The following is a 13,372-nucleotide window of genomic DNA, read 5'->3' on the forward strand; positions in this document are numbered from 1 at the left end:
TGGGATTCGGTGGACTGTGTCTAACTCTGGGTTTCTCTCTTAGGAGAGGAAGTGAGAGATAGCTGTTCTTCCCCGCTACCATCCCAGTGTCATCACCCTGACGACAAGTCTTTTACTATACCTGATTTTGTTCCTCCGACTCCTCTTGAAAATGCAGACCACCAAGAGCAAATCCATCAGCACAGGTAAACCTCCGCTTTCTCTTCACAGCTCTCTTGTGGGAGACACCTGTATTTGCAAATATCCTCGTGTACCTATCATCGAGGGCCCCACTTCTCAGAAATTGTTCTGAGGATGGAAACTACTGAGTCTTTCCAGAAAGCCTAGTACTAGACCAAGTCATGTGACCTGGTAGTGTCCTGTGGGGCCACTATTATAACCAGGTAATCCCTTTAGACATGCAGGTGTAGGGGTCCCAGAGTACCCCTCACCCTGCCCTGTAACACCTCACCAAATTCAACCCAATTTTACTGATAGTTGTCAAAATACCTATGAATTTTAGTCAATGCTTTGTTTACCCTTCACAAATCACTTGGAAATTTTTATCTCATTTGATCCTGGAAACAGTATTAGGGTCAGTGGCAGCGAAGTGACCAGTTCATAAAGGAGCATTTGAGAAGCAAGACAAGATCAAGAACAAAAAGGTCTTCGACTCAAACAAACCTGAGTTCAATCACAGCTCTAACCCTTCCTAGTTGCGTGACTCTGGGCAAGTTAATCTTTCCAAGCCTCAGTTTTCTCATCCATAAATTGGAGAAAAGTGTTCACTCCGGGGTGATATCAAAATGGCTTTTTGTTCGTGATGGAGAGCCATCGTTTTATTTGGTGAAGTTCTGTGGATTGTCCCGCTTCCATGTGTTGCTTTTGTTAGCTTTTGCCTCATATTAATACAGAAACTGTTCTGTATTAGCACAGTCACTTCTGTTCCAAGATCCAGCGCAGAAAGAGGAAGTTAGAAAAAGGCAAGGAAAGCTGAATTCTGCCAAGGATAAGCGGGTGGGGTGAGTGGAGGCCTGGAAGGAAGTTGCAACCAAGAATCCCCAAGTTCCTTTTCCAGACCTAGAGGGAAGAGTTAACTCTACCAGGCCCCCCCCTCCGCCCACCCCCGCCCCACCCACCAATGACATCCTCTCCCACTCTGGGTGATACAAGAACTTAGCAAACTGGTGCTGTCTTTCTGGAGAGCAGTCTGGTTTGAAAGCTCTTTCTAGGTCTCTTTCCATTTTTAAGAACACATTCCAAACAAACAAGTCCAAAAGGAGCCCCGGGGGTGGGAGAGTGGCAAGCTTTGTGAGGTTCTTCCAAGCCCCACTATTTATAATGGTGAAAAGCTGGAAGCAGCCCACATATTCAGTGATGGCAGAGTGTCTAAAAAAAAGTAGAGTCTACCAACCAGATGGAATGTTCTTCAAGGCATTAAAATGGTAAGTATGCCGGCTATATTAAGTAAAAAAAGGAGATCACAATGTGGTATAGACACAAACATTACAACTATGTAAACCTAAAAGATATCTGGACCCAAATCCAAAGGAAACAAATTGTGTAGTTGATAGAATATCTCGATTTAGTTTTGTTTAGCTACTGTGCATGGCAGTTTACAGATGTTATCTCATTGACACTTCGTGCAAGTTGATTATCGCGTCAATTTCTGTGCACACACACACACACTACTAGGAATATAGTCGGCTTCTATAACAGTACTTTGAAAATAGGGCTTTGAAAACAAACAGCGCTGCTGCCATTTACTGAGCTATGTGACCTTGGTAAAGTCACTCCCCTCCAAGTTGTCTCATTTGCGAAATGTAGAGGAAAGTGACTAAATTAAGACTTTGAGCTCTCAGAGTAATTACCCTTTTTTCTATCTCTGGTGCTTCTGAGTATCCCTGCTCAGAATGCCCCTTCATATACCCCCACCCACACCCCAAGTGTCCTTTAACAACAGGTTTTGAAAAGTAAGGTGCAAAATACCAGCAAAGAAAAATATAAACTGACTTTCCTATTTTTAAACAATGCACAATTCAATGATTTTACTGCCATTCATGTTGCCGTGAATTTGGGAGGCCAGACTGAAAGTGCTTCCTTTCCACCACACCCAGAGAATTGGCAGAGATGACGGGGAAGGGGAAACTACTCCCAGAATTTGGAACTAGACACAGATGTGTAAGTGAAACGTGTTGAAATTCTGGGCTGTGGCATCCCAGAGACCAAAGGAAAAATTGAATTCAGTGTTCAGTGGCATTAAAATAACCTTGTCATTGCAGAGACATATCCCCCCATCTCTCCATCCCCCCAGCCCTCCATCCTTCCACCCCACCCCCCATTCTAGCCGGCTGCCTAGGGGGTAGAGCTGTATGTGGAGGCACTTGACCTGGGTTAACCCCTCCTAGGCCGGAAGGTCTCCAGAGGCTTGTGCTTCCCAGCTGCTGCTGATTCCTGCAGATGAGCTGCTGAGCTGGCTGTGGCCTTGTGGCTGGCAGCCTCTTCAGATGGGACTTCAGTCTTTGCCTCAGTGGTTAGAGAGACGTTCGCTGCCTGCGAAGTCTGTCTTCTATGAAGGTCCTTTCCATCTTTAAGAAATGAGGTCGCACAAGCATCCTAGTGGCTGCACTATACTTGCTGCACCTTCTGCCTTCCCCAGAGTTGTGCCTAGAAGGGGCGGGGGTGTCTGTGAGTGCATGACAGTGTGCTCTGTGCCACCTCCAGGGAATAGACCAACGTGGTCGGTCCCCTGTTCCCCAACTGCTAGTATTCTGGTTTAAAAAGATTTCAAGTATCTGCATGCATCCTGTGTTTGTTTCTCCCCAAACAAGCCTCTTTGTTAGTGACAATTTTATTATTCTTTGCATGAAAACTTAAATCTTATGTCTTGCTACAAATCCCTCTTCCAGCCTCAAGTCAGTAAGTTCCCTTGGCCTCCTGTCCTTATTCTCTTCTGAGCAGATGAAATATCTCTTGTCCTCTGGCCACAAATGAAGGAGGGGGGGAGACAAGAAAAGGCAGGGATCTGAGCTGTGCGGTTACACGTCAGTAGTGCTAGACATTTCAGGGGATAATGCCACTGACCTCGGCACAATTGTCAAGAGATGATGTGAGCAAAGTACATAACCTCAGCACATTGCACATAGTATGTGCCGCCAAAGTAGAAGCCACTGATTATGTTGGGCTCATGGTTTATATCAAACACTGTACCTGATCCTTTGTATCAACTGCTGTGAGTAGAAATAAAAGTTCTAGGCCACTGTTATTAGGCTCATTTTACAGACCAGGAAACAAAGGCTAAGGGTGGAATCATCTTTTTTTTTTTTTTTCTTTTTAAAGATTTAATTATTTATTTTTATGTAGAAAAACTGGGATATAGGCTAGAGGTGAGGGGGGGTGAGAGGATTCACCAGAGACAGAGTGGGGAGCAGAACAGGCAGACCGACCGAAACACACTGCTGAGGGAGCAGTAGGCAAGACAGGAGAGGTCTGCCGAGCCAGGAAGGTTAGCTCCCTGGCCGGGTGATCACTGAACTCAGGCCAGTGGCTATAGCATGATAGCGGAAAGGCTTAATCCCTGAGCCACCAGGGAAGCTCCAGAGTGGAGTCATCGTTCAGGGGCAGGCCTAGAAGCACTGCACTCCAAAGCCCATGCTCTTTTCACCACCCTGCTAGTGGGGAATGGGCTTATGTTTGGGCCTCGCAAGGTACCTGGTCTGCTGCCCTCTGTAGCCTGTCGGTAACTAGATCTCAAATGCATATATGACAGCATTTCTCCCTAAACCATTTTTTTCAAATATCATTTCCTCCTTCTATAAACAGACCGAACACATCCCTGACTCACATTTGCACAAAGTCATTTCACATTTTGAATTTTCTTTTCCCTGCTGTAGTAGGCCCTACAGCAATTCCACAGGCCCAGGGCCAAACCCGAGCTCCTTGTGCGGGGGATGTGTGAATCCCACAGGCTGAAAAATAGGCTGAAACCTACTGACAGCGGTCCCCAAAGCACTAGTCTTCCCAGGCTATTTCCCAGCAGGCTGTGGATTAAGATATAAATGAGACATATGGATATGGGTGAAAGCATCTGTCAGGACTGCTGTAGTTCGTGTTACGGTCAAACGAACACACTGGGTCATTTTTAATCATGAAAACACCACTAAGCAGGCTTCCTAAATATTTCCACAGAACCCAAATGGAAATCAGTGCTTTATTTCTCACACCTTCCTTCTGAAGTTAGCCTCATCTACACTATCCTGCATACACACTTCCAGAAGGAACCTCAGCTGAGTACATATACCCTCCTCTTAGAAAGAGGGAAAAAACAAGTGGTTAGTTTCAGAAGAATGAACTATTCTTTGGTTGAGGGGGAGTCAGGGGGCCCATTGAATGGATTATCCCACACATTTTAATCAATATTATTAACAACCTCAGAACACATATTAAGCACAAACTGTCTACAGAGTTCTCACAATAACACCTAGAAGAACTGGCCGTCCCATAAATAGGCACTCCTGGGGAAGCCTGGGATTAAGAGCCGCTTCTTCCAGGAAGCCTCTCAGATTCTTCCAATGTTCAGTCATCTCCCACATTCCCACTCTCCCTCCCACTCCCAGCTTCAAATAGCAAGTCCATTATGCCACTGATGTGATTTTGGCAGAGGCTAGCAGGCCCTGTTTTGGCAGCCCTGTCTTGCTCTGGTTCCTCATGCCCCTGGAAAGCTTGAGAGCTCTAAAGTCACATGACTGAATTTAAATCATTCCTCTGTGAAGGACTGGAGGTGAGGGGTTAGTAAAGATCAAGAGGCACACAGGGGGAGCCAAGGTGCTGGCCTGGTTTGGCTGCTGCAGAAAGAGGCTCCGGGAGGAAATAGAAATGGGCCCAGAGAAAGGTAGGGAGCAACCCATAGGCCCCTTCACATAAATAATGGTCAATAAACATCTGTTAACTTTGCCTTCACAACGGATTGGTGTCTCCATTTATTTCCCTCCCATCTCCATTTCAGTTTCACTGGGAGGATATAGGTCAAATTCCAGCTAGATTACATAATAGTTCCCAGCATTGGATCAGGAAATCTCACTTTTTTTTCTTTCACAAGATTGTTGGGACAGCCTTGGTATGTGTGGAGGAAAGAGCATTAGGTAGGGTGTCAGCAGACCTGGGTCCCAGCCTTAGGAACGCGTCGACCCCCCTCTCTGAGCCTCAGGGAAAAAGGAAAAGGACTAAACTAAGTGGCCTTGACTGTCCTTTCTGTCACATTCTGCGATTGGTCTTTGAGAATAATATTGGAAAGTAAAGAACAGCAAAGTCAGTGGTATGTGTCTATCACAAGAACAGAAACGTAGGGTCTATTTACCCGTTGTTGACTTCAGAGACAACGTCTGCTCTTGCTCTTCTCCCTATCCAACCCAAGAGTCTCCCTTGAAAACTCTCCCGGGGGGTTGGCTGTTGGGTTAAGTTGACCATTGGAAGTTTTGTTGTGTGTGGCTGAGCCCTACGCCCCAACTGTGTGCAGAGACAGGAGAACCCCTGGGGAAAGCTGCTGCTGCTCTTGGCTGCAATGTGTGCATTCTGTGTGTGTGTGTGTGTGTGAGTGTGTGTGTTCTGATGGACCCACGCACCCTGGGCAGTGTGCATACGGGTCCCTTTGTATTTTCGGGCCGTTTCCCCTCCAGATACACATTCTCTAAATAGATCTGTGAGCTGGCCTTGAAGAAAGAGTAAGGTTTACAGAGCAAGTTTTCGACTACATGATAATATCGGCCCATTGGCCACTGAATTTGGCAAAGGGAAATTCTCAAGAAGAGCCAGCGTAAGGACAGATTTGTTTACCATTGAAAATGGCTTTGATGGGGTTCAGATGTTGGGGTTCAGTGAGTGAGTGAGGTCCTCAGGTTCCCTCTGAGAAAAGTTTCGGCAGTTTCTCATTCAGCACACAAGGCAAGTTTAAGAAGGAAAAAGACATTTGCATGAATACAAAAAGGCAAAAGCTGCATTTTGAAGGGGGCAGGTTTATTAGGGAAAAGAGGCGCCTGCATAGATGCAGGCAGGCAAAGAGTTGCAATTTGCCAGAGTGTTCTTTGGGGGGATTCACTCTGTGGAATTTTATCCATTGTGGAGTCTATCACTCCTAAGGTCTGGTTGGGTTACTCTGTAAGGACTGGGGTTCCTTTATAATGACCAACAATTCTCCATATCCCCACCTAAGGTTTGCCCCTTTAGACTTTCCACAGCAGGCTGTGCCAAAGGATTTTTCAAAGCCGGTTTAACCACTATGTTAATCATCTCTATCTTCACCTTCAGGCTACTCCAGGAGGCCTAGGGAATACTCAGTGTCAGACTTTAATTCTGCTGATTCCTAAATTTTCTGCTCGAAGCTTCCATCAGTTTCAGCCTGAGTCTCAGAGCTTCATACTCTTCAAGAACACCGTGTACTTCCAGCTGATTAATGAAGTGCAATAATGGATGGGATTCCTTCCATCCACTGGGCTTTTCAAACATCTACAGCAGGACCTACCAGTCACAAGCCACACCCTCTATCTTAGAGGCGGCTGATTTTGCAGTTAGGTGCTGAGTGTAGGGATGGGGGAAGGGAAGAACAGTGGGGACCGACTACATCTACACCAGTCTAACCCGCCTTCCCTGGGACTTGTCTCTCTGGGGGTCATGAGGAGTTCCTTCTCATTTCACTTCCTGTGTGTGATCCTGGATGTCTTTACTTTCCCTCATTCATCTAACCTCGTTCCTTTCCAAATGCTGGTGCTTACGTGCATGACCTGGTCTCTGTGGGGGAAAGAAACCGTGTGGGGGAAGAAAAGAAAAGGTGAATCATGTACACAATGTGCTGTATTGGACTTTATCACAGGAAATACTAGTACAAATCCCTGTTGCACCTCCCTGCAATGATGGGTGCCCCCATGTGATGGCCTTCCCACTGTGATGTTCATGGGCATTGCCCTGGCAAGGCCTTCAGTGCACCTACAGCAAAGTATCTACCTGCGCTTTGTTAAAAAAAAAAAAAAAAAAAAGTATTAAGTACCAGGATTTCATGACTCGAGATCTGTAGGAGACTTTTTAATATTTGTCATCACTAAAGTATCATGATAATCAAGTACTCAGTTGTCATTGACATCGCACTAGATATTATTCAGTACATTTCCTTAGAGGTGTATGTTACACAACTAATAAGCCCCATGGAATGCAAAAGTGTGGGAATGGGGCCTAGCAATGTGTATTTTAACAAACCATCCCGATTCTTCTTTTCTTTCATCTTCTCTCATCTGGATCTTACCAATTTTCAGCTCTAGTAGAAATTCTGAAGTGTCTTTAAAGGGCATTCCTTGATATTTTATGTTTTTTGGCATCCTCTGAAGCTTCCTTTGTATTACAAGCCTGTATTTAGAATGAGAAGGCACAGCTCATGTTTGCTCTACTTTATTTGAAGTCTAGAAAAAAAAATGAGGACATTTTCTTGCCCTTTAATAATTTTAAGTATAGACTTTTTCAACACCCCAGTGGCCATCCAAAATATTTTCATTTCTTCCTTCTTCAGTACTGTGGAGGCTTTTAGTATTCTCTTTCATTCATTCAACAAATATTGGTTGCAGGATAAACAGGGTAAGCTAACTGTGGCATGGTTTCCTTTACACATGCAGTTTGAAGTCAGTCCTAAGTACTCAGCCTTTGTGGACTCCGCCTAGTCTTTCAAGAAGGAAGGCTTAAGAGGTGCCTTACTTTTTCTCCATCATGAGACATATATTCAGTGCCCTTTTTCAATGAGTTTCTTTTTTTTTTTTAAGATTTATTTTTATTTATTTATACAAGCACTGGGTACAGTCAGAAGCGCGGTAGGGTGAAAGAATTCACCAGAGCCAGAGCGGGGAGCGGAGCAGGCAGAAGGACCGAAGTACACTGCTGAGGGAAGCAGCGGGCGGCAGGATGCGGGAGCAGCCGGGGATCGAACTGGCGCTGCAGAGGCTGTGGGCAGCTTCGCAACCCACTGCTCAACCGCTGCGCAACCGGGGAGGCCCTTTCAATGAGTTTCTTATGAAGAGCTTGAGTCAATTCTAGTAAAGGCTGAAGAGACAGCTGTGCGGAGACATGGGTTATAAAAAGTGTAACTTGGAAAAGGTTCCATAGCCAGAGTGTGGGGACTGGATCAACAAAGAAGTGGCAGACATGGACAAGGAACCAAGTGTGAACTTGGGCTTGTCACCTGGCAAATCGGGAGACAGCAGGGAAGGAGGACTAGCTCTAAGGGGGCTTGAACCCCAGCTCTGCCACTTCCTAGCTGCACTAACCTGGGGCAAGTTAATTAACCACCCCCCACTGCCCTTCCCTCCAAGCCCCCAAACCATGCCTGTTTCCTCTAATGTAAAATAGGGATAATAGAGCTATGTCCTATAGTTGTGGTGAGGATTGTATGAATAACCCATGGAGAACCTGTAGCACTGCCTGCACTACCGACCCCTCACTTCTAGCTCCCAGCCCAAAGCCACACTGCCACACCCTTCCTCGCTGAGGTTGTTCGGGATTTCCAGTTGAGAGGGAAATACCCTCCACACTAGTGGTGATGGCTGCCTCCTGCTCTCCTTAGAAGCTCCCTGCCCCCATTCTGCAGAGTTCAGGCCCTGAGACTCAGCCCTCACCTCAACCCAGGAAAGACCAGAAAGCAAGTCCTCTAGGTCCTCCATGCAAAGGGGGTGGGGGTGGCGTAGGGAAGTATGCTGAAGGGTCATGGAAGGCGGGGCAGGCACAGAGCTGAAAAGGCTGCCAACAACCAATAGCCAGAGTCTGAGGTAATTCTGCAACTTGGGAGGGAAGAAAAGCGCAGATTTGGGAAAAGGAAGGAAAATATGAGTAGGTTTGGCCAGAGATGAGTCCAGAATGAAACATCACTCGTCCCCCGGCATCACAGCCAAGCTGCAGCAGATGCAAGGCAAGAGCTAGCAAGGAGACGGGAAAGCATGCAAAGTTGTGCGCCTCCAAAGTGTTGCCTGATGGCAGAATCTGACTGGTACTTCAGGGCTGCAAAAGAGCCAACTCCCGGCTGTGAGACTTAAAACTCACAGGACAGGACAGTGGTGGTAGCAGTTGAAATGCAAACTTGTTAGACTTGGGAAGTCCACTGAGTGTGTATTACAATTGAATTTCATTTTTTAGACCTTCAGCATTTAACAGAAAAGGTGACAATACCTGTACCTATTATGACTGAGTATTTTTCCTGCTGGTGTCAGGTTTATTTTTTTTTTTTTTAAAGATTTATTTATTTATTTATACAAGCACTGGGTACAGTCAGAAGTGCGGGAGGGTGAGAGAATTCACTAGAGCCAGAACGGGGAGCAGAACAGGCAGAAGGACCGAAGTACACTGCTGAGGGGAGCAGCGGGCGGCAGGAGAGGTCTGCACGCCATGTGGGACCCTCCTCCACTGGCGGGGGAGCAGCTGGGGATCGAACTGGCGCTGCACAGGCTGTGGGCAGTTTCGCAACCCAGCGCTCAACCGCTGCGCCACCAGGGAGGCCCTGGTGTCAGGTTTAATGGGAAAAGGGGCCAAACAAAGGATGGGGGGCAGCGAGCAGGATTGCAGTTCTGTTTTTGCTCACTGGGGAAAGAGAGGGGAGGCGGGGTTGGGGGGGAACCTCCCTGGGTTCTTTCCAGCTTGTCTGGGTTGCCTCCCAGAGTAGACTCACTCTCCCCAAGTTGGCAGCTTTCAGCTGCAATATTTTTCTGAGAATGTACAGACAGTCTCAGGGGAGCTCCTTTGGGAAATGCTCTAGCCCCAAGAACATATCTAAGCGGCCCCTGATGTTTATTCATTAGCTCAGAATCAATGTGGGGCACCTCTGCTTCCCAACCTGCACAGAGTAGGTGGTCAACAAGCGTGACCGAATGACTTACATAGGGAATGAATGAATGAATGGGTGCTAAACTGAACAGTGATCTCACAAAGATATCAGAGATAGAGAGGGTTATCTACAGATTAAGAGAGGCTTAAAAGGCACATTCATGTTGTGTGTGGACCTGGTTTGGGTTTTCATTCAAACATAAAAAATGAGACAATTGGGAAGCTTGAACATTGATGAAATAGTTGATCATTTCACTTGTCCTGCATTGTGTTTTCCAAAACTTTTAATAGTGTCATCATTTTAAGAGTTACTTTTTATTTTTATTTTATTATTTTTTCTTTTTTTTTAATTTTTTTATAGAGGCATGTTTATTTATTTATTTATTTATTCATTTGCTTGTTTTGTTTATACATGCACTGGGTACAGTCAGAAACGCGGGAGGGTGAGAGAATTCACCAGAGCCAGAGCGGGGAGCAGAGCAGGCAGAAGGACCGAAGTACACTGCTGAGGGGAACAGCGGGCCGCAGGAGAGGTCTGTGCGCCATGTGGGACCCTCCTCTGGTGGCTGGGGAGCAGCCGGGGATCGAACCGGTGCCGCAGAGGCTGCGGGCAGGTTCGCAACCCAGCGCTCAACCGCTGCGCCACCGGGGAGGCCCTATTTTATTTTTTTTTAAAGATTTATTTATGCATACAAGAACTGGGGTGTAAGTCAGAGCGAATGGGGAGCAGAACAGGCAGATCTACTGAAATACACTACTGAGGGTGTAACAGGGTGGTCCCAGGAAAGGGGGAGGTTCCCTGCCCCTCCCAAGGGAGGGTGGAGCTGAGCAGGAAGAGGAGAAGCGGCAGAAGAGACTGAGGAAGGAAGCAGGATGGAGCCAGAAGGAGACCTGGAGGAGACGCATGGAGCCTAGAGACACGTAAAGAAACTGCGCTTGTCTTTTAGTCGTGGACTGGGTGACACAGATGTGGGTGAGACCTGTGGGGAGGTGACAATGGCAGCTTTTATCTTGATGTTGATTTTGCTCTTTTCCTTCCGGGCTTGTCCAGTTGTTTGTGACCCTTTTCTGTGGGTCCCCACTGGAAGATGCTTTAGACTTGTGGCAGGTTTTGGGGCCTTGTTCTGGGCCGATCCCATATGGATGGACTTTTACCCACGAGGGGACGGGTAACTTTGGGTGCTTCATTTAGAAACTAGACTCTTTGCCTTACCTGTATTGTTTCCTAGTTGTATTAAAGTTCCTTCCCATTAAAGTCTCATATGTTTTGTGTTGATGCGGCGGATGGCAGAACCCATTTAGAATAGGCAGGTTTGCGGGGCTTGGGCTACCCCTCTCCCTGTCCTATAACAAGGGGACCAACGGGCGAGACAGGAGATGTCTGCTGCACCATGCAGGGATCGAACTCATGCTGTAGTGGTTGGCAGTAGCTTGATAGCACTGTCTTTAGCCCCTGCGCCACCAGGGAGGCCCTATTGTCATCATCTTTAAAATAATTCATATTCAAGATTTCCCAACTGCCCCTATAAAGAGTTCCCTTTAAAGCTAGTCTTTGAAATCCAGGTTCTAATCAAGGATCATGCATCGCATTTGGTCTCTTTAGCTTCCTCAGTTCTGGAACACACTTCCATCACGATCGTTTTTTTAATCTTTTATGACATTAACATTTTAAAGCCTTAAGGCCAGTTTTGGAGAACATGTCACAGTCTGGATTGATTTCAATGTTTCCTCTAATTTCCCCATCTAATAATGGGGTCAATATCTTTACAAGAAACTACAAAGGCGATGAGTCTTTCTAGATTTTGTTTCTGAAGTTCTAGGCCAGTTTGTCAAAGTTTAATGTTCATGTGGGCACACACTTGTGCCCACGTTCTACTGGTGCTCCAATCACATGTGTGTAATATCAATAGTGGCGGCTAGCATCTGGTATGTTATGCAAAGTATTGATCTCTGTATGTTATGATGCTGTAATGGCAAACTTTTCCCCAATCGCATTAACCTACATCCACAACACTTATCATTCACCCTTAGTTTTTGTCAAATCTGTAGGTGTAGGGCCTCCCTGGTGGCGCAGGGGTTAAGGCGCAACCTATGAAGCAATCTGCAGCCACTACAGCAAGAGTTCGATTCTTGGCCAGCCAAGGAGCAACCCATATGGCGCAGCAGACCTCTCCTGTCTTGCCCACTGCTCCCCCTCAGCAGTGTACTTTGGTCAATCTGCCTGTTCTGTTCCCCACTCTGTCTCTGGTGAGTCCTCTCACCTCCCACACCTCTAGCCTGTACCCCAACTCTTGTATGCATAAATAAATAAAGCTTAAAAAACCCCAAATCTGTAGGTGTAACATGATATCTTGGGGGTTTCCCCTCATACTTATGGACTGCTAGAGTTTGAGCATCTTTTCTTATGCTTATTAGCCATTTGTTTCCCTTGAAAGGCCCATTTATACCTTTTGCTCATTTTGTTGGAGGTTGTCTTTTTGTCATGTATTTTTAAATCTTTTTGCATTATGGATACTAATCCTGTATGAATTCTACATCGCTCAACTGTCATGAAAGTGTCGCATAAAGCTAAGCACCCCTATACTGCCGTCAAATCTTTGCAGTTCAACTTCCAGTCTGTCATTTACTGTGTGCCTCTGGATACATGGGTAACCGCTATCCGTTCTACTGTCCTCATTTCATGGGACGGCCGGGGGATTGAATGAGTGAATATATGTAATGTCGTTATAGAACAGTGTCTGGCACATAACACGAGGCAGTAACTGCTTTGCTGTTACTAGCTTCTATCTTACAGCTCCCGTGTCATTGAAGACCCGCTGGTCTCATCAAAGAGCTCTTTCACGGGTCCCTGCCCCACCTGGAGGCCTGCACCATCCTGCACCATCCCTGAGGCCCCATTCCCTGAACTGCTTCCCTACAACCGTTTGCGGTACAGACTCACAAGGGGAGCCACGCCACCAGGTGTTCGGGAGTACCTGGAGGGGCATGGCCATGTAGTTTTTTCCCTGTGTGTGTGTGTTGCGGGGGGGGGGGGGTGGTCTGTAACCTCTAAAGAGCCGCCTCCAAAATGGGGAGAGACTCCTGCCAAGGAGTCCTGTCCTTCACCCTAAAGATACGTCACCTAACTTTGGGACCTGACGGTGTCGTGATTGGGCCACGGTGGAAAGCCTCTACTCCTGCGCGGGCCCCCAGCACTAGCCCTTCGCCGCAAGCCCGCCATCCCTCTCCAACCTCTCCCGGGGCCGCTCTCGCTCTCGCGTTTCAAAGCCCGGCCAGCTCATCAGCGCGCGCCCCCAGGAGGCACGCAGTACCTGCTCCCGGCGGGAACGAATGAAGTCACGCTACACGTAGCAAGGCCAAAGTGATGCGAGGCGAGCGCCGGGGCCGCGCGCTGATTGGCCGGCCGCCAGGGGATTGTGAGGCCGGCTCGGAACGCCGCCGACGGCGTCCTCAGAGCGAGGCGGACGCGGCCTGGAGTGGCAGGGTTCTTCGCGAGCGGAAAGCCGAGCTGCCTAAATTGCGACTCCGAAGGGGGCGCGGCGGCACC

The 13,372-nt window shown here is 47.2% G+C and overlaps 1 protein-coding gene across 1 annotated transcript in view; it reads left to right on the forward strand.

Annotated features, from left to right (window-relative positions):
* Positions 1-13,372, forward strand: part of MAP7D3 (MAP7 domain containing 3) — a 60,756-nt gene that overhangs the window by 13,990 nt on the left and 33,394 nt on the right. The window contains exon 2 of the mRNA XM_037511877.2: positions 44-185. Coding sequence (XP_037367774.1) covers positions 152-185 — 34 coding nt within the window. The 5' untranslated portion in view covers positions 44-151. The remainder of the gene's footprint in view (positions 1-43; positions 186-13,372) is intronic.

The sequence above is a fragment of the Talpa occidentalis genome, unplaced genomic scaffold (genome assembly GCF_014898055.3).
Source record: "Talpa occidentalis isolate TD23 unplaced genomic scaffold, MPIMG_talOcc4v2.1 talOcc4.15, whole genome shotgun sequence".
Classification (NCBI taxonomy): Eukaryota; Metazoa; Chordata; class Mammalia; order Eulipotyphla; family Talpidae; genus Talpa; species Talpa occidentalis.